General features: G+C 45.6%; 1 protein-coding gene across 2 annotated transcripts in view; it reads left to right on the top strand.

The window, feature by feature from the left end:
* Window positions 1-25,912, top strand: part of ARMH1 (armadillo-like helical domain containing 1) — a 62,489-nt gene that overhangs the window by 14,910 nt on the left and 21,667 nt on the right. For both annotated transcript variants that reach the window (XM_027537472.1, XM_027537471.1), the window contains exons 2-7: window positions 208-331; window positions 1,358-1,585; window positions 9,411-9,479; window positions 11,114-11,280; window positions 12,452-12,648; window positions 15,328-15,412. In XM_027537472.1, coding sequence (XP_027393273.1) covers window positions 1,380-1,585; window positions 9,411-9,479; window positions 11,114-11,280; window positions 12,452-12,648; window positions 15,328-15,412 — 724 coding nt within the window. In that variant the 5' untranslated portion in view covers window positions 208-331; window positions 1,358-1,379. The remainder of the gene's footprint in view (window positions 1-207; window positions 332-1,357; window positions 1,586-9,410; window positions 9,480-11,113; window positions 11,281-12,451; window positions 12,649-15,327; window positions 15,413-25,912) is intronic.

Here is a 25,912-nt window from a genome sequence, read left to right as displayed (position 1 = left end):
ACGAATGTTTTCCTGCCGATGGCGGTGTTTCAGCCCCTCCCTCCTGGGGTCTAGTACAGCCAATGCATCCCCATTTACTTGAGGCCGATTTGGCTGTTAAAGGTGGCCATGGCCTCTGTAAGTTATTCTCAGACTTGGGGCTGTAATGTCATTCACAGTGATGGATGCCTGATCCCATGAGAGGTTTTGGTCATTTCTGTGTTTCAGTTGATCCACAGTTATTCACCTGGATGTTAATGCTGACAGGCTATCTTGGTTGACTCCATCCCTGAGACTACGTGGACGCCCTTCCTGGGAGAACATACCCATTGCCCTCCGGGGCGCAGTGGAGGTCGGTGTGTATGTATGTCTGTCTTAGCAGGCCTCAGATTATTGCTTCCTAATAAAATTCTGATAGCTGGGCCCCATCAATATCTCAAATACATGTGAGGAAACGTTAATTTAGAATCAATTTTAGGATGTTTCAGACTGTAAAGTCCTTTTAACTAGATCTCTGGCGAAGATGTAGGAGCACTTTATGGGACTGTAAATTTCATGTTGAACCGTCTTCGTGAAATACACATCTGCCCTACCAACAAGCTGTTCTCTCCATATCAATCATGGCCCTGCAAGTAATGTTTCACAAATATTCTGTAAATCACAGAAAACCCCATGATAATGTGAAATATGACTTTCACTTGTCTGTTAGACAAAAGAATCACACATGCCTCTCTCCCATCAGCACTAACATTTGTTATGGATAATAACACTTTCAATCACAACTATTTTTGGAAAACGGGTTTATTTTAAACCTTCCCTCCCCCACTGAAAACACTCTCCCAAGGACACAGACTCCTACAAACCACAGCCCATTAATCCAACTATGGAATGAGAACTTTTTCTTCCCACTAACTTAAAAAAAAAAAAAAGTTGTTTTTAAAAGAGTTAGCCTAAAAGCCAATGTATAAGATTGAGTAACGTTTTACCTTGGCTGATTGGCATAAGAGGGGGCTGAGTCTCTAAAGGCCCAGTCTCTGATGCTGTGTGAGGTGCGGGCAGAGAGAGGCCAGATTTTTCTCTGGCATCTTCGTATCCACTGGAGCCTGTGGTCCTTTTAGTCACTGGCACCAGCAGAGAAGCCAAAGAGCTGCAAATATATTTTCTCGACTCCATGACAACATAGCTGGATCCTCCCTGTTTGAGCAGCAGGTGGCCAGTTGTAGAGGAGTATTTTGAACGTCACCACAGCCATATGGGTGACAGAGGCTCACCCTGCCTCCAGATGACTGCTGGGAAAGCAAAGCCTCCAGCATAATAACTACAGGCCTTGCACGGTTCTGAATACTTTGGTAACCTGTCTGTTCTCCCTTCTCTGTAGCCAGCTTCAGGACTGACTGATCATGACTTCTATAAAGGAGCAGGCAGCAATCAGCCGGCTCTTGAGTTTTTTACAGGATTGGGACAATGCTGGCAAAGTCGCCAGGAGTAACATCCTCAACAATTTCATCGAAGCCAACCAAGGCAAGACTGCCCCTGAGCTGGAGCAGGAGTTTTCCCAGGGAGCTAGCTTGTTCCTGGTCCGCCTGACCACCTGGCTGAGACTCACGTATCCTTTGCTGAACAGGAAGACAATTAGGTGGTCCATGGGGTCGCTAGGAGTCGGACATGACTGAGCGACTTCACTTTCACTTTTCGCGTTCATGCATTGGAGAAGGAAGTGGCAACCCACTCCAGTGTTCTTGCCTGGAGAATCTCAGGGACGAGGGAGCCTGGTGGGCTGCCATCTCTGGGGTCGCACAGAGTCAGACACGACTGAAGCGACTTAGCAGCAGCAGCAGCAAAAGAAAAGGAATGAAGACTGTTGAGGGAGTGCTTCCCCTGACTATCTCTCAGATTTTAGAACAGGATGTAATAGTGATCAAAATACCATCCCCGAAGTCAAGAACTCCCTCAGCATCCTGTCTTTCCAGCCTGTAAATATATCCTCATTCTCTCTGCTAACCTCTCTTGCTCCCATCAGAGCTGAAGTGGGTGTTCTTTGTCTAGGACCAATCTTCTATCTGTACTATGCTTGAATCCCCTCCTGTCTCCCCAAGGATTTATTCATTCTCTCCTATAGACTTTACTTTTGCCTTATTACCAGGTGTTTAAAATATATATGTACATATTTTTTTAAGATTTATTTGGCTGTACTGGATCTTAGTTACAGCATTTGGGATCTTTAGTTGTGGCATGTGGGATCTAGTTCCCTGATCAGGGATGGAACCCAGGCTCATTGCACTGGGAGCACGGAGTCCTAGCCACTGGACCAGCAGGGAAGTTCATCCTTACCAGCTTTGTCATCAGCATTTATGTATGCTCACATCTCTTCTAACTTAAAAACTGAAATTCAGTCCTTGCTGGAACCTATATTCCACCTTGCTTCTGCCCTTTGTGCTGAAGCCTGTGGAAAAGGCTGTTGACCTTCCCCACCTCCCTTTCTCCTCCACCCACTGCAGTCTGACTTCTGACTCCTCCGCTCCACTGATGCAGGTCTTGCCAAGGTTACCAACGCTTTTCTAATTGTGAAACCCAGTGACCACATCCTCAGTCCTTATACATGACCTCTCAGTGGCATTTGTCACACAAACCATTCCCACTTCTCAAAACACTGTTCCCTAAAACTAATGTAATGTTTATGTAAATTGTACCTCAATTAAAAAAAAGGAAAGAAAAAGAAGCCCTGTAGACCACATCACCAAACACACACATACACACTCACACACACACACACACTCTTCCTGTGGTTTCTGTGATACCAATTCTCTTGGTTTTCTCCTTTCTTTCTGTCCATCCTGCTGCTCTTCAGTTCAGTCGCTCAGTCGTGTCCGACTCTTTGCGACCCCATGAATCCCAGCACGCCAGGCCTCCCTGTCCATCACCAACTCCCAGAGTTCACTCAGACTCACATCCATCGAGTCGGTGATGCCATCCAGCCATCTCATCCTCTGTCGTCCCCTTCTCCTCCTGCCCCCAATCCCTCCCAGCATCAGAGTCTTTTCCAATGAGTCAGCTCTTCGCATGAGGTGGCCAAAGTACTGGATTTCAGCTTTAGCATCATTCCTTCCAAAGAAATCCCAGGGCTGATCTCCTTCAGAATGGACTGGCTGGATCTCCTTGTAGTCCAAGGGACTCTCAAGAGTCTTCTCCAACACCACAGTTCAAAAGCATCAATTCTTCGGTGCTCAGCTTTCTTCACAGTCCAACTCTCACATCCATACATGACCACTGGAAAAACCATAGTCTTGACTAGACGGACTTTTGGCAAAGTAATGTCTCTGCTTTTCAATATGCTGTCTAGGTTGGTCATAACTTTCCTTCCAAGGAGTAAGTGTCTTTTAATTTCATGGCTGCGGTCACCATCTGCAGTGATTTTGGAGCCCCCAAAAATAAAGTCTGACACTGTTTCCACTGTTTCCCCATCTATTTGCCATGAAGTGATGGGACCAGATGCCGTGATCTTTGTTTTCTGAATGTTGAGCTTTAAGCCAACTTTTTCACTCTCCTCTTTCACTTTCATCAAGAGGCTCTTTAGTTCCTCTTCACTTTCTGCCATAAGGGTGGTATCACCTGCATATCTGAGGTTATTGATATTTCTCCCGGCAATCTTGATTCCAGCTTGTGCTTCTTCCAGCCACCCCTTAAACTTCGGTGTTCTACGGGACTCTAGGCACAGCCATCTTCTCTGCTCACTCTCAGATTCTCCCTAAGTGATCTAACCACTGTTGGGATGTTGCCATCACTCCAGTTTAAGCACTCTCAGTTGTGTCCCCTGCCCACATTTCTCTGGAATCTGAGTTTCATATCTCAGACAACTGCCACCTCCACTTGTCTCCCACAGAAGGACTCTCACGTCTCTGGCTTGGGAAGCTAGATGAATGGGGTGTCATTACATGGGAAGAGAATACAAGGAGAGGAGTGAGTTTGGAGTGGATGTGTTTGATTGGGGACACATTGTGTTTGAGGAGCCTGTGCTCAGGAGCCCCAGCAGCAGATGGGGGCCGAAGACAGATGTAGTCCCCATCACGGTGGTAGTTTGAGTGGTGGATGGCATTATTCATCTCAAACATTTTCTTTTATTTATTTATTATTTATGTATCTTTGGCTGAGCTGGGTCCTGGTTGCTGTGTACGGGCTTCCTTTTCGTTGCGGTGAGCGGGGGCTACTCTTCGTTGCGGTGCACGGGCTTCTCGTTGCCATAGCTTCTCTAGTTGTGGAGCACAGGCTTTAGGCACACAGGCTTCAGTAGTTGCCTCACGGGCTCTAGAGCGCAGCTCAGTAGTTGTGGTGCGGGGACTTAGTTGCTCCACGGCATGAATCTTCCCAGATCAGGGACTGAGCCCATGTCCTGTGCTTTGGTCGGTAGATTCTTATCCAGTGTACCACCAGGGAAGTCCTCAGACCTTTTTCTTATGTATCTGTCTCTTTGCCTGAACCCTCTCCCTTAAACCTCCTCTTTATTTGACCAATTCCTCTCTATTATTCAGGTCTCAATCCAGGCATCACTTTCCCAGGAAGCCCTTTTCAGAGTCCCAGACTAGTTTATGTTCCCCTGTTAAATATATTCATGGTGCTTTAAACTGAGATATTGATCTCTCTTCCCGCACTGGATTGTAAACTCTACAAGGGCAAGAATCACATCTGTTCTACTCATGTCTGCATTTCTAACACCTAGCACATGCCTGGCACATAAAGGGTGCTTAACACATGTTTGTTGAACAAGGGAATGATTGAACCAGAGAACCTGCAACTAAGCAGAACTAAAGGCTTAGGTAACCACAGCTTTATTTTTTTACAGTTAAACATTGATAAAATTATTAATCAGACTCAGACCTAGGACACAGTCCAAAGGGAATCCTCTGAATACATCTTTGGGTTAACTCCAATGTTCTTAGACATTAATGTGCATAAAAGAGGTTTTAAATGCAGATAACAAGTGTACTCCCCCACACACAACCCCCAAGTTTTGATTTAGTAGATTGAGGGTGAGTCCTTGGAGTCTTGGTCAAAAAAACGCTGGGTGACTCTGATGCCAGTGATCCACAAGTGGTGTTTTGAAAAACATCAGCACTACCATCTGACTTTGTCCCCTTAACTCGTGACACTAACCTCACCAAGGCTGTCACTAACCTGACAACATTTTCCATTCAACCAAAGGGTGACGCGAGTAAGGCAGAGTCATACATGTTCAGAGTCAGATCCTAGCTTTATTTAAAACTGTGATATTGATTGATTGATAAATGTGAACCATTTTTAAAGTCTTAATTGAATTTGTTACAATGCTGTTTCTGTTGTTCATGTTCTGTTTTTTTTTGGCCATAAGGCATGTGGGATCTTAGCTCCCCAACCGCAGACTGAACCTTTATCCCCTGCATTGGAAGGTGAAGTCTTAACCACTTGACCGCCAGGGAAGTCCCAAAACTTTAATACTTTATTCATCGTGGATATTTGTATTATTTTTCTTTTTTTTAATAGTGCAGGAAATAGTATTTAGTCACTGAGTCTTTTGATAGGCCCTTAAATTTCATACTTGAGGGAATTCCCTGGCACTTAGATTAAGATTCTCCACTTTCACTGCCCAGGGTGTGGGTTCAATCCCTGCTCAAGGAACTAAGATCCTGCAAGCCACGTAGCATGGCCCAAAAAAAAAAAAAAAAACCTACCAAAAGAAAGTGAACCACTCGCCTCATACCTGAGCCCTGGCTCTGCTTGACCACTGCCCCTTTTAAAGCTCTCCTCTCCCTTCTATCACTGTTTCTCAGTAACCATTACAGTGTCTTTCCTCAGTTCAGTTGCTCAGTCGTGTCCAACTCTTTGCAATCCCCATGGACTGCAGCACACCAGGCTTCCCTGTCTATCACCAACTCCCGGAGCTTGCTCAAACTCATGTCCATCAAGTTGGTGATGCCATCCTCTGTCATCCCCTTCTCCTCCTGCTTCAATCTTTCCCAGCATCAAGGTCTTTTCCACTGAGTCAGTTCTTTGCATCAGGTAGCCAAAGTATTGGAGCTTCAGCTTCGCATCAGTCCTTCCAATGAATATTCAGGACTGAGTTCCTTTAGGATTGACTGGTTTGATCTCCTTGCAGTCCAAGGGATTCTCAAGAGTCTTCTCCAACACCACAGTTCAAAAACATCAATTCTTTGGCACTCAGCTTTCTTTATAGTCCAACTCTGACATCCATACATGACTACTGGAAAAAACCATAGCTTTGACTAGACAGACCTTTGTCAGCAAAGTAATGTCTCCACTTTTCAATATGCTGTCTAGGTTGGTCATAGCTTTTCTTCCAAGAAGCAAGTGTCTTTTAATTTCAAGGCTGCAGTCACCATCTACAGTGATTTTGGAGCCCCCCAAAATAAAGTCTGTCACTGTTTCCATTGCTTCCCCATCTATTTGCCATGAAGTGATGGGACCAAATGCCATGATCTTAGTTTTCTGAATGTTGTGTTTTAAGTCAACTTTTTCACTCTCCTCTTTCACTTTCATCAAGAAGCTCTTTAGTTCCTCTTTGTTTTCTGCCATAATGGTGGTGTCATCTGCGTATCTGAGGTTATTGATATTTCTCACCGCAATCTTGACTCCAGCTTGTGCTTCATCCAGCCTGGCATTTTGCATGATATATTCTTCATATAAGTTAAATAAACAGGGTGACAATATACAGCCTTGATGTACTCTTCTCCCAATTTGGAACCAGTCTGTTGTTCCATGTCTGGTTCTAACCGTTGCTTCTTGACCTGCATACAGATTTCTCAGGAGGCAGGTCAGGTGGTCTGGTATACCCATTTCTTTAAGAATTTTCCACAGTTTGTTATGATCCACACAGTCAAAGGCTTTGGCGTAGTCAATAAAGCAGAAGTAGATGTTTTTCTGGAACTCTCTTGCTTTTTCGATGATCCAGTGGATGTTGCCAACTTGATCTCTGGTTCCTCTGCCTTTTCTAAATCCAGCTTGAACATCTGGAAGTTCTACCACCCCTTAAATGTTAGTGTTTCCAAGAATTCTCTCTTCAGCCCTCTTCTTTTCTTCCTCAATCATTGCACTGGTTAACTGAGGCATTGTATCATTTTTCTCCATATCCTAAGTATCAATCAGAGCACCAGACATTTAGTCGACACTCAGTCAACGCTTATTGAATGAACAACGTGTTTGTTTGTTTGTTTTGTCACACTACACAGCTCGTGGGGTCTCATTTCCCGACCAGAGACTGAAAAGGCAACCAGGGAACTCCTGAACCACGCTTTTAATATATAGTTGTATATGCAGTTTCTACACCTGAACTTTATAATTTCCTAACTTTTTGTGGCCTTGTCATACAACAGAGAAAACAGACTGGCTGAAGACACATAGCATTTTGAATGTCTCTTCAAAATGCTGTATTTTGAATCAGTGACCCCCACCCCACTGCTCTCCAGCCCTCTAGTTATGGTGGATTTGAAGGAAAACCAATCAATATACCATCATCATGTTTTATAAAATTGACTGCCACCTCCTTCCACCTTAGCTTCAAACCCCTTTTTTAAACTTGAACTTCCAGAACTGATCAGTAAAACTAAGGATGTATATATTATAATGGCAAAAATGATTAGTTACCATATATTGAGTCTTTTTATGCTCTAAGCACTGAACTTTGTGTACCATACGAATATCTCATTTGAGCCTCACACCAAGCCTAATAGGTGATTGGTACTGACCCATTTTATAGATTAGAAGGATGAGCCTTGAAAAGGTTGAATAATTTACTAGTAGGCACAGAGATGGGGAGGGCATGGCAACCCATTCCAGTATTCTTGCCTGGAGAATCCCCATGGACTGAGGAGCCTGGAGGGCTACAGTCCATGGAGTTGCAAAGACTTGGACACGACTGAGCGACTAAGCACAGCACAGCACAGCTACACAGATAGACACTGGCCCCAAATCCAGACATCATCCACTCTACCTCAGGGTCTCCCTGCCACGGTCCCACTTCCAACACCATCTAAGGAGACCGTCTGGCAGGATGGCCTGACAGTAAGAACTCAGACTCTGAGTTAGGCTGCCTAGGTTCAAATACCAGTTCCATCAGTGAACTTGGGGACCTTGGACAGGTCATGATAACCTGTCTGCGGTTATCTCCTTGTGAAGAAAGTAGAAATACTGATAGCATCCACTGCAGGGTAACTGAGACCAGGCAGGCAAAGCCGTTCGCACAGGGCCTGGCACACAATGAATGCTTAGCACTTGCTAGCTCCTGCTGATAGCTTGGCAGAAGTGGCAAACTTCTGGAACTAATCGCTGGAAATAATGGACCAGAAATACATATAGTGAGTGGTTATGATAATAAGGCTAGCCTGGGACAGAGGAAAAAGAAGGTGTCAAAAGTTGGTCAGCCCGCACTGAGGAGGCATGGGGCAGGAATGGGGGCATGGGTTTCAGGGAAGCAGGGTGATGAGCTGGTAGCCTGGCCCCAGCTACAATGGCAACAGGCAGGGGAGCCTGGCTCCAGAGCAAACACTGTTTTTGCAGTAAAGAGCCTTTCCTAATGAGCCAATCTGTCTCTACTTCTATTGGCACCCTGGGAACCAGGGTGCAGCAGAGATAATTTGCCTCATGCACCCTCCCTTCCCAACAAAGCACCATTACCTCCAACCCATTACATTAGCCTTTATCAGTCTTGGAAGCTCTCAGTCATCCTCCATGAGCTGCAATAATTTCAGCTAATTTCTTAAGTGTTCTAAGAGCCCGTGATGTGTTATGAGCCTAGTAATTGTTGACTGGTTCCTCTTCTGTTGTGGCTTGATTTCATACCTTGCATCCAAGCTGATGCGTGCTCTGGGTGCTTTATTACATTGAAGCTTTTTGCAAAAGCTCACATTAAAAAATAACATTAAGTACTGAGGTTCTTTTAAATCAGAGTTTAATTTTTCCACCATCTCCTGTTGTTCTTATTAGGAAGACACACAATTCTTCATAAAGATAGTGACTTCCAGTATAAAGCTTTGAGCAAGGCAAAATTGAAAATTAATGATGAAGCTGATTATTTTTTAGAGAAGTCCAAGAATGAGGTACAAAGTAATGAACTGTGCTGAGACCCAAGGGTACAATGGTCATGGCATAGGGAGGATTGTGAAATTGACCCCCAGCATTCTTCCTGCACCTTCTATTCATCAGAGCCTCTTACTCTCTAGAGAGCCCATCAGGGCCAGGGTGGTTGAACTGCCCCAGAAGAGCTTCCTGGAGAACCATGAACACGCCTGCCAGCACCCCTCATCCACCTGTCCCTTCAACCTAGTAGTCCCTCTCAGATAAAGGACGCAGTTCAGCTCTTGGTCATCCTGGGCCATAGGTGGTATCAGGGATCAGACACAGGACGGAAAACCACCCTGAAATTCACTCTTTAACTTGTCATACAGCTACATGACTGGTTCGCCTTTAGATAAGCTGCTCAGGTCCATTGGCGTCTTCTTATCAGCTGTAAGCAGGTGAGTTCTGTTCTAGAGAGATTCTGGAGTCTCAGTGGCCTACCGGGCTCACGGTGTCCTTGGCATTCCCACCCCATGGGACCTTGACTTTCTTTTATCGGTGGGTATCTAGTAGCCCTGAAAATGGACCCAGAGGTGGTCGCACCTGTGGTCCTGGCCTAGTTGCTTCTCCATCTCATGTGCTCCATTGATACTTTGCTAGTCAGCATCCTGTTGGTTGTGAATTACAGGAAACTAACTCATACTGGACCTGGGCTTCCCTGATGGCTCAGATGGTAAAGAATCTGCCTGCAATGAGGGAGACCTGGGTTCGATCCCTGGGTTGGGAATATCCCCTGGAGGAGGGAAAGGCTACCAGTATTCTGGCCTAGAGAATTCCATGGACTATATAGTCCATGGGGTCACAAAGAGCTGGACATGACTGAGCAACATTCACTTTCAACTCATACTGGACAAGGAAAATGTAAACATTATTAGCCCACCTAACTGAAATGTCCGGAGGATGGAAATCCATATTTCCAGGTTCACTAGATCCAAGGACCCAAAAAATATCAGTAGTTGGTCACTCCTGCTTTTTCTTCATTTCTCAGCTCTGTTCTCCTCTATATTCATAGACCTCCATGTGCTGTGGTCTTCAGACGCTCCAGACTTGCATCCTTCTAGCTCAGTCACATCAAAAATAGAGCATGTAGGACTTCCCTGGTAGTCCAGTGGTTAGAACTCCATACTTCCAATGCAAGGGGGCACAGATTTGATCCCTGGTCAGGGAACTAGGATTTCACATGCTATGAAGTGCAACCCCAAAAAAAAATTTTTAAGAGAACATGTGAAAAAAAGAAAGCATGTATTTCCCAAGGGTTCCCAAGAAAATCCTGAGCCTCATTGCACCAACTTATACCTGGCCCCAAATCAATTACTACAGTCAGGATGACATACTGTTCAGTCATCTGCTCACCCTCCAAAAACCACACGGCTTATGAGTGGTGAAGGGGTGATTCCCCAAGGGACAGTTGAGGTGTTTTTTCAAGAAGAGACACAGATGTTGGAAAGTCAAGCACAGGAAATGGCCATTGTATTTGACTTTCACATTTCCTTCTGGCAGGAAGAATTTCCTAACTATTGTATCACTTTATCCATGAAAATTTCCTGGATAGGAGGACTATATGAAGAAAGGTCCTTGAGATCTCTTAGAAAGGTTCAGTTTGGTTCAGTCGTGTCCAACTCTTTGCGACCCCATGGACTGCAGCATGCCAAGCTTCCCTGTCCATCACCAAATCTCAGAGCTTGGTCAAACTCATGTCCATCGAGTCACTGATGCCATCCAGCCATCTCATCCTCTGTCGTCCCCTTCTCCTCCTACCTTCAATCTTTCCCGGCATCAGGGTCTTTTCCAAAGAGTCAGTTCTTCACATCAGGTGGCCAAAGTATTGGAGTTTCAGCTTCAGCATCAGTCCTTCCAATAAATATTCCGGACTGATTTCCTTTAGGATGGACTGGTTGGATCTCCTTGCAGTCCAAGGGACTCTCAAGAGTCTTCTCCAACACCATAGTTCAAAAGCATCATAACCTTAGAAAGGTTAGTGCCAAGGAACTTGACAAGTGTCTTATTTCTACTTTTCTATTTCTCTGGACAGTAATCGATACCTCATAGAGTTTCTTGAGGTTGGAGGGGTCCTAACACTCTTGGAAATACTCGCGTTGAATAAGATCAAGGAGGAGGACAAGAAGGAATCCATCAAGCTACTTCAGGTGATTGCAAACTCCGGCAGGAAGTACAAGGAGCTCATCTGTGAAAGCTACGGTGGGTATCATGTAGGACGAGGGTGTCACTCCCCACCCCCATCTCCCTGGGGACCCCCAGAACTGCTAGAGGAAAATGCCCCAGGGACCTGGCTGCACAGGAAGCATTCTGTAGAGTGGACTCACTTAGCTCCCATCCATATTCACCACAAGAAGACCGAGATTTATGACTTTCCTGATTCATCATTTGCTCATATCTTTTCGTGGTAGTTTTGGAAATACTTCATTTCAAATATATCCTTTTTCATGCATCCATTCAGCAAAGAGTTATTGAGTCATTTGTGAATAATTCTAGAAATAAAATTGAACTAAAATTGTTAAATATGGTGCTAGGTATACAGTAAATTGGGCTTCCCTGGTGGCTCAATGATAAGAAATCCACCTGCAATACAGGAAATGCAGGTTCAATCCCAGGGTTGGGAAGATCCTTTGGAGAAGGGCATGGCAATCCACTCATTATTCTTGCCTGGAGAATCCCATGGACAGAGGAGCCTGTGGGCTATAGTCCATAGGGTTGCAAAGAGTCGGACACAACTGAAGCAACTGAGCACGCATGCATACTCTAAGGTGCTGGGAATACAAAGCTAAATAAAATACAGTCCTTATCCTCAGAGAGCTTCCAGGGCAGTTAGGAGAGGAAGTCACCCAGTCACTTCAGGGTGTTCCCCAAGCACTCAGCTTGAGACATGCACGGGAGAGGCCGTCTCCACGCACCCCTCTCTAAGGTGCATCCCTCACTGCCCTTCTCTCATGTCTTTCTGAGCCTTGGTGTATTTATTCATAAAATGGGACTAACACCTCTCTCTCAGTGTAGTTTCCAGGACTAAATATAGTAGAATTTGTTAAAACATCTAGTGCTGACTGCTACCTACGTGTTAGTTATCATACAACCATCAAACAGGCAAGTTTTATTTGTGCATTTTGCAGAGCCATTTTAAATTTGAAAACAGATTTTGACAAGCTAACATGCCTAGGTTGAAACAAAATCCTCCGGATACATAACCATGAGATGAAAAAAACAGTGATGCAGCATGAGAACAGAGCCTCGATGTTGCTTTGAACAGGACTGGTTAAATAGATCTTAATCCTATTATCTCATATTATATAACCTCAAGTGAGGATACTTTTCATAAACCCCTTCCCACCTGGCATCTCCTCTCTCCTTTGCTCAGGTGTACGATCCATAGCAGAATTTTTAGCAAAGTCCAAGTCAGAAGAGACTCAGGAAGAAGTGCAGGTCCTGTTGGATTCTTTGATCCACGGTAATCCCAAGTACCAGAATCAAGTGTACAAAGGTCTGATAGCTCTGCTGCCGTGTGCATCCCCGAAAGCTCAGCAGCTGGCCCTGCAGACACTCAGGACTGCCCAGGTAAGCCCAGACCACACACTCCAGTGATTCTGATTCCAACTCAGTAATCTGACAATTACCTTCCACAGTTGCACTCCACACAGGCATGAGAAACAGCTCAACCTCCCACTGCCTGTCTGCTGTTCAATCAGCGTTATTTCCAGAAGGCCAGAGCAGGGCAGAGTTCGTGTCTCCCAGCAGACTGATTTGTCCTGTTTACTTAAGGATCAGAAAGATGCTGGCAGACTTAAAAGTGGTTGAGACAAGCAACAAGGATGATGGAAGGACCATAGAAAAGATTAAAGGAGTCAATTTGATAGGGAAAGAAGCAGGGTGCCATTGTAGGCTGCATGTAAGTGAAGAAAGGAGCCAGATCTCCAATGCATGGGAACACTGCCTTTCTTCCATTGGCTCCTGCCTTCCTCTGGGTGCCCTGGCATACAGAAAGGTCAGCTTTGGGGCATGGTGATGACCACATGAAGACACCATGCCTAGTGAGGCGGGAACACCATGACTGCAAGAGAGGTTTTGAGATGAACCATCTAAAGCTCTCAGTACAGCTCCAGGAGGGGCTGCAGGTGGATAGACAACTAAAAGATCAAAGAGGGACTTCTCTGGTGGTCCAGTGGTTGGGACTTCACCTTCCAATGCAAGGAGTGGGGGTTTGATCCCTAGTTGGTGAGCTAAGATCCCACATGCCTCATGGCCGAAAAGCAAAACATAAAACAGAAACAAGATTATAGAAAATTCAATAAAGACTTTAGGGAGTTCCCTGGTGGCTCAGTGGTTAAGAATCCGCCTGCCAATGCAGGGGCCATAGGTTCAATCCCTCAGCCATGAGGAATCCACATGCCTCGAGGAGAGTAAGCCCATGTACTATAACTACTGAGTCAGCACTCTAGGGCCTGACAGCCACAGCTACTGAAGCCTGTGCCCTCTAAAGCCCAAGCTCTGCAACAAGCCACCATAATGAGAAGCCCAAGTAGCACAATGAAGAGTAGCCCCAAAATAAAGAAAGTAGCCCACAACTAAAGAAAGCCCCACATCCATGAAGACCCATCGCTCTTAAATGGTCCATATTTTTTAAAAAATCTTAAAACAAAAAAGAAAGGCCATCAAGAAGACACCAGTTTTGGACTTTGTGGGTGAGTTGTATTCCACCAAGAGAACAGGAAACATGGCTTTGATTTTGGAGGAGTTAGGTTTTTACCCAATAAACTTGATGGGTCTCAATGGCTCCCAAGGGCCCATGTGAGCAGCAGGCCAAGTTGGTTGCAAAGATATAGATGGGTCACTTGTGCAAACAATACTAAATCCTGAGCCCCGCTCCCAGAGAATCTGACAGCTTTCAGGGGGCCTTTAAGTTTCCCCAGGCAATGATGATTCCTAGCTGCACTGAGGAATCACTGCTGGGGACATCTAGTAGAGACGCCCACAGGACAGCAGGAAATTAAAGTCTGAGGCTCCAGAGAGACTCGAAATGAAGATGGCCTTTTGTTGGAGTTTCTGAGTGGAGAAGTGGTATCTGAAAGAGTAGAAGTAAGTAAGATCACCCAGGTAGAGTGTACCAAGTAAGAAGAGAAGGAACACCACCAACATTTGAGAGATGAGCTCAGGAAGAAGACCAGTAAAAATCTAATTAGCATTATTATTTCCAGTTCCCATGTTTTCAGTGCCTCCTTCACTGTGCTCAGGGCTTTACTTACACTGTCTCTTTCAGTCTTCACAATAGCTGATGGAGACAAGGACTATTATCCCCTTAACGGGTGATGGAACCAAGCCTTAGAAGGATGTTCAGTGACTTATTCAAGGCCTCACATGGAAGATATTTACTAAGTGACTATTAAATCCAGCTCTACCTCAAGAGCTTATTCTCCCCATATACCATGCTGCCTCTTTGAAAAAGAACCAGAAGCCGTAGAAGGAGAACAGAAAAGCACAGATCTGTGAAAATGAATGGAAAGGAGTTTCAAGAAGCAGGACATGATCGGCTGGCTCAAATACAGTAGAGAGATTGTGTGGGTACAACAGACCTGGGCCCAGCAGGAAAGGTTTTGGTGAATTGGGGGACTATTCAATGGCAGGAAAACAAAAATTATAGCCTCCTGTCAAAGGATACATGGAGGACAGAGACGTGGCTTCCCCTCGGAAGCTTAGGTATAAAGAGGGAGCGAGCAGTAGTGAGAAGAGACAGAGTTGAAGGGCAGTTGCACTGAAGCTGGGTGAGTGTGAGGATGTTTAACGCCGAAGCACAGGAACCCTATGCGCAGGCAGGGGTGGAAGATGCAGACGGGGCGGGGGGCTGCCTGATTGGGTGAGGTCTTGCTGAAGAAGAGACTTAGGATCTTAGATGAGTTCCCTTCTCTCGGGCCTGTGCCCATCCCAGATGGCCAACTGGTGTCTGCACTTCTAGCAATGGCCGGCTAGCCTCCACTGAGTGCCTCCTGAGCCAGGCGGTCCAGTGGCAACCTTGGCAGAGTCTCGGGAGATTTCCGGCTGCCCATCTCCACCCCTCCTCTCCAGAAGAAATGAACCTCTTCAGTGTGGGGGCCAAGGCCCCGTGACTCACTGCTGCTCGCCTGTCCCTGCCAACTCCCCATTCAGCCAGGCCGCCTGGCTGTTTGGAAGTCAGCTTTTCACTTCTCTCAGTTGGACTAGATGGAAAGAGTAACCACCTTGTTCCCCTGTCTGTCTTGCCAGTCAATCATCGGGACCACACACCCCAGCATCGTGGACTGTGTGCTGAAGGTGCTCTGCACGATGCACTTGGAAGTCCAGTATGAAGGTAAGGGAGATGGGCGGGTCTGCTCCAGATGGCCGAAGGTGGCCACGAGAACTAGGCAGACTGGCTCTGAGACGTTTTCTCCTATTCACAAAGAGCCTTATTGAATGTCCAAGACAGCCTCTGCAGACGGAAGGTGCTACCTTGGTACTGATGGGCAAGTTATGCAGAAAATGACAGTCACGTTCTGCACTAGGAATCAGCCACATGCTTTTGCAGTTGTTAAAATCTTCCTGGGTCCAGGGCTGGCTCTGGTTCCCGGACTTATGTGGCACATCCCCTCCAATAGAAATCACCCTGAGGACTGTTCTTCTAAGAAACTAGATTGAATAATGGTAGTATTAATAGGTTTTTATTTATTGGGGTCGCCTATGCGCCAGCCACTTTCCATGCATCATTCCATTTAATTCTCAAAATAACCACAAGAGTATAGATTCTGGCACATATTAGATATTCAAATGTTCAAATGAATGAATGGTGGGGGTTGGCATTTTTATGTTTTTCAAGCTAAAGCACTGAAGCACAGAGAGATGAAGGATGCTGTTACACACGTTTATACAGCTAACCAGATTCAAACCAGAGCTGTCTGACTCCAAAGCCTGTGCTTTTAAAATGTAGCACATGGCAGGTGTTTATAGGATATTATTTTTCTTCCCTGCTCCTACAATGGTTCAGAAAAGGGAGATTCTGTTTTCAACAGGAGAGATCAAAGAGGGATTCTCTGAGAAGGTGGTATTTGAGATGAGCCTTCGAGATGGGAAGATTAGGGAAGGTAGAAAGAGGAGGAGAGCATTCTGGAAAGGAGCCTGGTGTCAAGGCCTAGACACGGGGAAGTACAAGATGTGTCTAGGGAATGGCAGGGAGGCCATTTGGTGGAGGTTTGGTAGAGGTCTCACTCCAGGAAGACCTAGGAAGGTAGGCCAGGACCAGATCGTGGAGTTCCTAGAATGCCAGATGGCATTGCGAGCCAGCACTGCAGGGAGACTAGAGGCTGGAGGCCAGCTGGAAGGCCTTTGTTCAGACAGCAAAATGGACTGTGCTGATCTAGCTAGGGAGAGAGGCCCCAGCAAGAGAGAGGAGGGACATGACTGGGGACCACCTAGGTGGCCCAGCCAAGGAGGCCAGGACAGGGAGGCCTGCCAGATAGGAAGGGCCACCTGTGTCCAGGAGGACAGGCTGAACCCTCAGGTCCAGGAAGCCTGGGGGTGGGCAGAAAGAGTATACAGGCACTGGAGTTAAGGTATGCACCTGAGATCCTGGGGTTCACTTCCAGCCTAGATTATTTTTTCAGAAGCAGTGTTGAAATTGAATGTCTGTCTTATCTTGCCTTCAGCAGCACTGTCTACTTTGTATTTGTTTGACCCCTGCAGGGATACATGGAAGCCTATGTTGATTAGCAGTGCCATGTTGGAATTGGAGCAGTCTCCTAGCTGGGGAGGAGTCACCGGTGAGGGAGTGAAGTGGTGGAGGCACCTAGGTCAAGATCAGGCCCAGTAGAGGGTTGTAGCCGGCATTGGAGCAAGGGGGTGAGCTGGCGGTAGAATCATGTCAGGAGACTTAATCATACAACCTGGAGAAGACTAGATTGTGTGGCTCTGTGACCTCCTTCCCCTCGCCCCACCTCCATGTGGCAAAGTGACCACTCCCACTCATCCATCACTTCCCAGCTTAAGCTTTCTTCACTGAGGCCTTTCCAGACCTGTCTTCAACCCTATCCAAATGTCAGCCTGCATCCTTTTCCCACCTTGCACCCCTCTCCCCTCCAGCACCTCCCTCCCCTGGAGCAGTTATCTCCAGAATATACCGCCCTTTACATAGACAGTGAACAGTTTTCTTGTAGCTCGTGTCGCTTGCTCCTAATACCCTCAGCACAGTCCCCAGCGTAGGTTAGGTCCTGGGTACATGTCTGCTGAGTGGATGAGAGAAGGAGTCCTCCCATGCACACTGTATTAGTGAGCAGCTTCAGGCCTGGGATGGGGTCTGATTCATCTTTTTCCAGCTCAGGGCCTGACAAAAAAAGGGTGGTACACACTATAAGTTTGTTGAATAAATTTATGGAAAATATGGCTTAGCTTCAGTTTTTCCAATAAAGCCCTCCAGAGCTGAACTGGCCTACCTTCTTCCCATACTGGACCCCATCTTGAGTCCCTCTGTTTTTATTAGGTAACAACCTATTCTGTCAGAGGCCGCAGGGGCCTGAAGCTTTGGACTGCCTTCTTGGTTTGATGTCTGCTGGTGTGATAACAGCAAAACTGTGCACCTAAAAATAATTTCAGATAAGCCAGACTCATAACAGAGTACAAGAAACGTCTGTTGAATGAAAGAATTACTCTTCCTTTTTTTTACTAGGCGCTTTCAAAATAGTCTTTTGTGTCCCTGGGAATTCAGAGCTTGCATGTGCGTTGATTGTCCACTAGGGGGAACTCTTTCACAAGATGGGTGGAGCGGAAGTTAAAGGCAAGAATACAGTTCTCTGGAGAAGGAAATGGCAACCCACTCCAGTATTCTTGCCTGGAGAATCCCCACGGACAGAGGAGCCTGGCGGGCTACAGTCCATGGGGTCGCAAAGAGTCCGACACGACTTAAGCGACTTAGCAGGCAGGCATACAGTTCTCAGTTTCCACAGCAACTCCGCCAAGGGCGGGGGCGGGAAGGTCTGACGGGCCTTAGGTGGGGCCCTAACAGCAGTGACTGGATAGGACGACCAGAGATTAATTTCTCTGAGTTTGAGGACACCAAATTGCATGGCCAAGGTGGAGCACTCCCCGCCACCAACCCGCGCCCCCAGGATGACGGCAACATCAGGGGACACAGACGATATGGCTGAAGGGACTAACCTTTGTAAGGGTAGGGTTGGTTTCTTCTTTAAAAAAAAAACAAGTATTGACTGAACATTTGTGGTGTGCCAAGTACTATACCAAGCCCTGGGGTTTTGTTTGCCTTTGTTTGTATTGGAGGAGAAAAAGGAATAGTTTGGAAGGAGGAAGGTATGGAGGCTGTGCTCTCTGCCCTGTGTGCTGTGTGGTGGTCGGTGGAGGTAGGGGGAGGACATCCTTCCCTGAGGAGGCTCCAGGGGAAGTGGGCTCTCAGGGAGAGTCCCATTGAGAACAGAAGGTGAAGAGGCTCAGAGGGCCTGGTGACCCTTGTCCTTTGCCATGGGTGTCTGCGATGGAGAGGCCAGGAGATGACTTCACCTCCTTTTACACTGAGAACCCCACCTTCCCATCTCCAAGCCTACCAACCTGCCTGGCAGGCCACCCACCTTCTCTCTTCTCTTTCCCTTTACAGCTGACTGTCCCTGCTCCCATCACAGGCCCCCCACTTCTTCTGCTTGTTCTCTGAAGCACATTCCCTCAGTCTTCTCTTCTGAAGCTGCCCCCTCCCTTTTTCTCTGGCAGTTCATCTTCATTCACATGTAGACATGCTCTGTAGATGGCAATTATTCCTCAATAAAGCTGGTAAATTTTTTAAATATTTTTTAAAATAGGCTGCATATCACCCATCTTCAAAATGAGTCCCTCCTTGCTAACCTATGGATTAAACAATATGTAAAAGACATAACCCCCCCCCCCCAAATAAGATTAATTTATCCTGTTTAGGAATGCACAGTTCCAAGTTCCTTGACTTCAAGTTCCCCTCCAGCTCCATTTTTCCATTTGCTTCCTACATGATCTCACAGTTGCTTTTGACCCAGTTGGTCAAAAAACAACTCACTCTCTTCTCTCAGCTTCTGTGATACAATATTGATTTTTCCTCCTGCAGTCTGGTTTCACCAAGTCTCCTTTGCTGGTTTTTACTATTTCTCTTACTAGACTGTTGGGTCAGCCTATGTCCCACCTCTATAGCAACACCTTCTCCCTGTGTGATTTTGCTTGTTGTTGTTCAATCTCTCAGTCATGTCCGACTCTTTGCGACCCCATGGACTGCAGCATGCCAGGCTTCCCTGTCCTTCACTATCTCCCAGAAATTGCTCAAACTCATATTCATTGAGTCAGTGATGCCATCCAACCATCTCATCCTCTGTTGCCCCCTTCTCCTCCTGCCCTCAGTCTTTCCCAGCATCAAGTTCTTTTCCAGTGAGTCAGGTCTTCACATCACATGGCCAAAATATTAGAGTTTCAGCTTCAGTATCAGTCCTGCCAATGAATATTCAGGGTTGATTTCCTTTAGGATTGACTGGTTTGATCTCCTTGCTGTCCAAGGGACTCTCAAGAGTCTTCTCTAGCACAACAGTTTGAAAGCATCAATTCTTTGGTTGCTCAGCCTTCTTTATGGTCCAACTCTCACACCCATATGTGACTACTGGAAAAACCTAGCTTTGACTAGATGGACCTTTGTCAGCAAAGTGATTTTTGTCTAGTCCCATGGCTTTACACACCACATGTATGTGTTATGTATTCAGCTACCAAGTCTGTACCTCTGGCCTTGATCTCTCCCCTGAAATCTCCATGAATGTCTAATAACATCTGAAATGTATAGCCAAAACAGAACTCTTGATTTTTGTTGTAGGAGAACAAGAGAATGATCATATCCTAGGTCTCTGGAGAATCCCTGGGACAGGCCACCAAGTGAGAGTCAGGAAAAAATTCAAGAGTGAGTCAAAGTAAAGTGAAAGCAGGATTTGATTTCCATAGGCAGAATACAGTCAGACTCAGAAAGTTTGAGCCTCCCTTGGGTGCAGGAGGGGTTAGTTTTTATGGGCTGGGTCATTTCATAGGCTATTAAGTGGGAGGATTATTTATTTGAGGGAAGGAGTAAGGATTTCTAGCAATTGGGCCACCACCCATTTTTTGACCTTTTAGGGTCAGCCTTGGAGCTATCATGGGGCCTGTGGGTGTATTATTTAGCATATGCTAATGTATTACAAAGGACAGAAATGGCATGGACCTAACAGAAGCATAAGATATTAAGAAGAGGTGGCAAGAATACACAGAAGAACTGTGCAAAAAAGATCTTCATGACCAAGATAATCACGATGGTGTGATCACTGACCTAGAGCCAGACATCCTGGAATGTGAAGTCAAGTGGGCCTTAGGAAGCATCACTATGAACAAAGCTAGTGGAAGTGATGGAATTCCAGTTGAGCTATTTCAAATCCTGAAAGATGATGCTGTGAAAGTGCTGCACTCAATATGCCAGCAAATTTGGAAAACTCAGCAGTGGCCACAGGACGGGAAAAGGTCATTCCAATCCCAAAGAAAGGCAATGCCAAAGAATGCTCAAACTACCGCACAATTGCACTCATCTCACGTGCTAGCAAAGTAATGCTCAAAATTCTCCAAGCCAGGCTTCAGCAATATGTGAATCGTGAACTTCCAGATGTTCAAGTTGGTTTTAGAAAAGGCAGAGGAACCAGAGATCAAATTGCCAACATCTACTGGATCATGGAAAAAGCAAGAGAGTTCCAGGAAAACATCTATTTCAAAATCTGCTTTATTGACTATGCCAAAGCCTTTGACTGTGTGGATCACAATAAACTGTGGAAAACTCTGAAAGAGATGGGAATACCAGACCACCTGACCTGCCTCTTGAGAAACCTATATGCAGGTCAGGAAGCAACAGTTAGAACTGGACATGGAACAACAGACTGGTTCCAAATAGGAAAAGGAGTACATCAAGGCTGTATATTGTCACCCTGCTTATTTAACTTATATGGAGAGTACATCATGAGAAACGCTGGGCTGGAAGAAGCACAAGCTGGAATCAAGATTGCCAGGAGAAATCTCAATAACCTCAGATATGCAGATTACACCACTCTGATAGCAGAAAGTGAAGAGGAACTAAAAAGCCTCTTGATGAAAGCGAAAGTGGAGAGTGAAAAAGTTGGCTTAAAGCTCAACACTCAGAAAACGAAGAACATGGCATCTAGTCCCATCACTTCATGGGAAATTGCAGGGGACCAGCCCCGGCTGATCCAGGGTATTCGAAGGAGAGACGGCGTAGGCGAAGATCAGGAAACAACTGCTTAATTAAACGTTAATTAAGGATATAAAGAGTACTAGAATGAGGATAGCTCAGTGAGGAAATTCAGTGGAGAAAAGAGGCTGAAATAAGGATAGCTCAGTGAGGAAATTCAGTGTAGAAAAGAGGCTGAATAATTCAGCCAGAAGGTAAGAGAAAGAACGACATGGTGAGACCAAGTTTCGGCCAACAAGGCCCGCACTTTATTTTCCAAAGTAGTTTTTATACCCCAAGCTATGCATAGAGGATAATGGGGGAAGGAGTAGAGTCAGGCAGCAAGCCAGGCCCTCTGTCCGCAAACCCATCATATGCAAAAGCTTAGGTGATCTGCATCATCCTCTGGCCCGGAGGCCTGTCAACATTCCAAGACCTTTTCTTCAGAAAACTTATCTCTCTCTAAAGGTGATTGGTCAGGAGCCACCCTCCAAAAGCATTAGACAAAGTTGCATTCCCACAGCGCAAAGGTGTGGTGGGCTATAACAAGAAAAAGAATCAACTCAAGGGTCCCAGGTTACAAACATTAAAGCCACTACTTACACCAATTATATCAATCAATACACTGCCAGGGACACAGCAGGCAAGGGACACGGAAACTCAGCAGCAAACATTGGCCCAACAAGTGAAAATCCCTTCACCAATACAATTTCCAATCAATCTTCCAACTACTCAAAAGAATCTGTGTTTAGACAGTTTAGAACATCTCCTGCCTCTCACAGTTGGGAGGCTCTGAACAATCCCATGCGGCCGGAAAAACCTATTCAGGCAGGCTAGAGGACTTCCAAAGGAGCTTGCAGGTTAAACACTGTCACACCCAGGAATTATCAACCGAAACTGCAAGCCAACTCTTTTTTCAGAGAGAGGCAGCGGGGGACAGCCCCCCGTAAAGTCAGAGGTGCAGGCGAAAGCCCAAAGCAGAAAGTAGGCAGACCCTGGTCCCGGGGGTATATGCTCGAGAATTTCCAGGGGGACTCCTGAAGCTCGATCCCGCCCCCGCGCATGCCGAGCCTCCCTCCCCATGACCCCTGCCATGGGCGGAGTTCCTCACACTGGCCACCGGCAGTGACAGAATTCCAGTCGAGCTACTCCAGATCCTGAAAGACAATGCTGTGGAAAGTGCTGCACTCAACATGCAATATGCCGGCTCCCAGCAGGAAATAGATGGGGAAACAGTGGAAACAGTGTCAGACTTTATTTTTTGGGGCTCCAAAATCACTGCAGATGGTGACTGCAGCCATGAAATTAAAAGACTCTTACTCCTTGGAAGGAAAGTTATGGCCAACCTAGATAGCATGTTGAAAAGCAGAGAGACATTACTTTGCCAACAAAGGTCCGTCTAGTCAAGCCTATGGTTTTTCCAGTGGTCATGTATGGATGTGAGAGTTGGACTGTGGAGAAAGCTGAGCACCGAAGAATTGATGCTTTCGAACTGTGGTGTTGGAGAAGACTCTTGAGAGTCCCTTGGACTGCAAGGAGATCCAACCAGTCCATTCTAAAGGAGATCAGTCCTAGGTATTCTTTGGAAGGAATGATGCTAAAGCTGAAACTCCAATACTTTAGCCACCTCATGCGAAGAGTTGACTCATTGAAAAAGACTCTGGTGCTGGGAGGGAATGGGGGCAGGAGGAGAAGGGGATGACAGAGGATGAGATGGCTGGATGGCATCACTGACTGGATGGATGTGAGTTTGAGTGAACTCTGGGAGTTGGTGATGGACAGGAAGGCCTGGCGTGCTGGGATTCATGGGATCGCAAAGAGTCGGATACGACCGAGGGAATGAACTGAACTGAACTGAACTGAATGTATTACAATGAGTGTATAATGGAGCTCAAAGTCTACTGGAAGTTGAATCTTTCACCATCTTGGGCCTAGTAGGGTGTAACCAGTTTTTGTCCTATCCTGTTTTTCTCAACACCCATGTCATTCTTTAAAAGTTGTGCCCTGCCCCCTTCCCTCCTGTCTTATTTTCTTCCCCAAACTTGTTCTTTCTCCTATTTTCAGTAAAAGCTACCACCACCAACCCAATTGCTCAAGAAAAAGTATAGGACTGATACCAGATGACCGACTTTCTCTCACCTCCCACCCATTCCATCCTTGTCAAGTCCTCAAGGCTCTGCCTCCACTTACCTTCTCTGTTCCCACTGTGATCACCTAGGCTAACCCACCATCCTGTTGATAGCTTATGGTGAATGGTGTCAGATTTGTGATCACCAAAGAAGAAAATTTTGCTTTGGGACCAGGGACCAGGATTGATCACTCAAGAGGTTTTGTGTAGTAGAGTTTTATTAAAGTGAGAAAGGGACAGACAAAGCTTCTGATGTAGACATCAGAAGGGGATGGAGAGTGCCCCAATCCCTAGTCTTAGCAACAAAATTATATACTTTTTAATTGGTTATTATAATAAAGCAAAAGACTGTCTCAAGGTTGTAAAGACCTTACTAGACCCACTCCCATAATATATATTTTAAGATAACAGGATTAGTCAGAAAGTTTTCCAGAAGGAGAAACGTGTCCTCAAGCAGGATACATTATTATTATATACTCCTTACTAAGGAATGTAGGAAAAAACATTTGTCCTCTCCTCCTCCTTGAGAATTCCAGACCCCTATCTCCTCCTTGAGAGCCCCAGACCCCTTTCTCCTCCTCGGGGACCCTGGACTTCTTCTCAACCTGCCTAGGAATTGACTCTCTCATTCCCCCCTTTTCTTTTAGGAGAATTATGTTGCCAAGGGAAAGGAGCGTCATTTCGTTCCATAACTACTTCCTTCCATCCCTAAATTGTTAAGGCAACATATTCTTCTAACCCTCATATTAAGAGTCTCTGATCCAGGATCCCCAAGTAATAGTTGGAGGTGGCCGTGGCACTCATAGGAGCCTGGATAACCATTTGTAACTTAAAAGCTTTCAGACAGTTAGAAACAAACCCTGTTTTACAGTTACAGATATAAGGCAAAACGGTCATTAAGCCAAGTTAAAACTTAATCAAAATTAAAAGTCACATTATGTCCATAGTTAAGGTACAATATGTTAAACCAGTCCCTCTTAGGATTGTTAGATGTCATCAGATCAAGAAGAGGCATCACATATGATTGTTGTTGGTGAAGGTATTCGCAGAGTTGAAGAAGTCCTTTCCTTGAAGTGGAGAAACCCACCACAGGAAGCCTTCCACTGATGAAGAGGCGAGTGGTCTGCAGACCCAGCAGTTAGACCGATTGTGGAATGCAGCATAGGAGTAAGCCAGGACAGGAAGTCATTGTCTTGAGGATCAAACGGCAGACCCAGGATTTTTGCAGTCAGCAGAAGCAGGCTGACATAGATTATCAGGCCCATTTGAAAAGTACAAAGCCAGAGCATAGCAAGTAAAGACATAAAATGACATCACTTAGTTCTGGTCAGGGTGCCACCTCTTAACTTGAGTGTGATGTACCCACGAATCAATTCCTGGCACTTTGACTGCTGTGGGAAAAGAAAGAATAACCTGGCAAGGGCCTTCCCAGAGGGGCTCAAGGGATTGGCCCCCAAATCTCAATGTTTTTATCAGGGCCTCAGTTCCTGGCTCAAAGAGAGGCTGGCTTGACTCAGAGGCTGGGTCAGGAGTCACCTCCCAGAGTTCCGTTAATGCCTGTTGAAATGCAGAGAGCTGAGTTACATAATTAGCTAATTCCAGGGCTTCAGGGTCTATAACAATGTCTGTGCGTAAGAAGACCCTTACATTCAAATACATTCAAAGGGGGACAGTTCCTCCTTTGGGGGAGCAGTTCAAGCCCTCATTAAAGCTATGGGTAGAGCTTTAAACCAATTGTCCTGCATCTCTTGAGTTAATTTGCGCAGATGTCTCTTAATAATGTCATTAGCTTTTTCAACCTTTCCTGAGGATTGGGGTCTCCAGAAACAGTGTAAGTAATATTCTATTCCTAGAGCTTTTGACACCCCCTGAGTTACAGCAGCTTTAAAGGCTGAGCCACTGTCACTCTGAAGGCTCTGTGGCAGGCCAAACCTGGAAATAATTTCATGGATTAAAATTCTTATAACCTCCTTAGCCTGTTCACTATGACAGGAAAAAGCCTCGATCCATCCAGTAAGCAAGAATCCACCCAAACCTGTAAGCAAGAATACCCATTAGCTTTTGGCGTTTGAGTAAAACCAATTTCCCAGTCCTCTCCAGGATATTTCCACTTCGTTGTAACCCAGATTTTGCTAGCTTTTCAGTGTTTGAGTTATTTTTCTGACACACCTCACATCTTTTGATAATGTTCTTTAAAGTTTTCATTACACTTCTACCTTCAAACAAACGAGAAGCCATCTGGTAAGTACTCTCAATACCTAAATGAAAACTCTGGTATAAACCCTTAAGAATTTTCCATTGAGCATTTTCAAGAATTATTAATCATCCATCCTCAGACTGTAACCATCCTTTATTGGTAATCTTTGCTCCTCTTTTCTCATATCTTTTTAATTCTTCCTTAGTATAGTGTGGTTTTTCCTGTTCCACAGGACCTGTTCAGATCAAAGGCGTCTGCAGTGAAGGGGTTTCACAAAGCACCA

Source organism: Bos indicus x Bos taurus, chromosome 3, assembly GCF_003369695.1.
Source record: "Bos indicus x Bos taurus breed Angus x Brahman F1 hybrid chromosome 3, Bos_hybrid_MaternalHap_v2.0, whole genome shotgun sequence".
Taxonomy (NCBI): Eukaryota; Metazoa; Chordata; class Mammalia; order Artiodactyla; family Bovidae; genus Bos; species Bos indicus x Bos taurus.
Note: the sequence above shows the minus strand (reverse complement) of the source record. Positions and strands in the feature narration are given on the sequence as shown.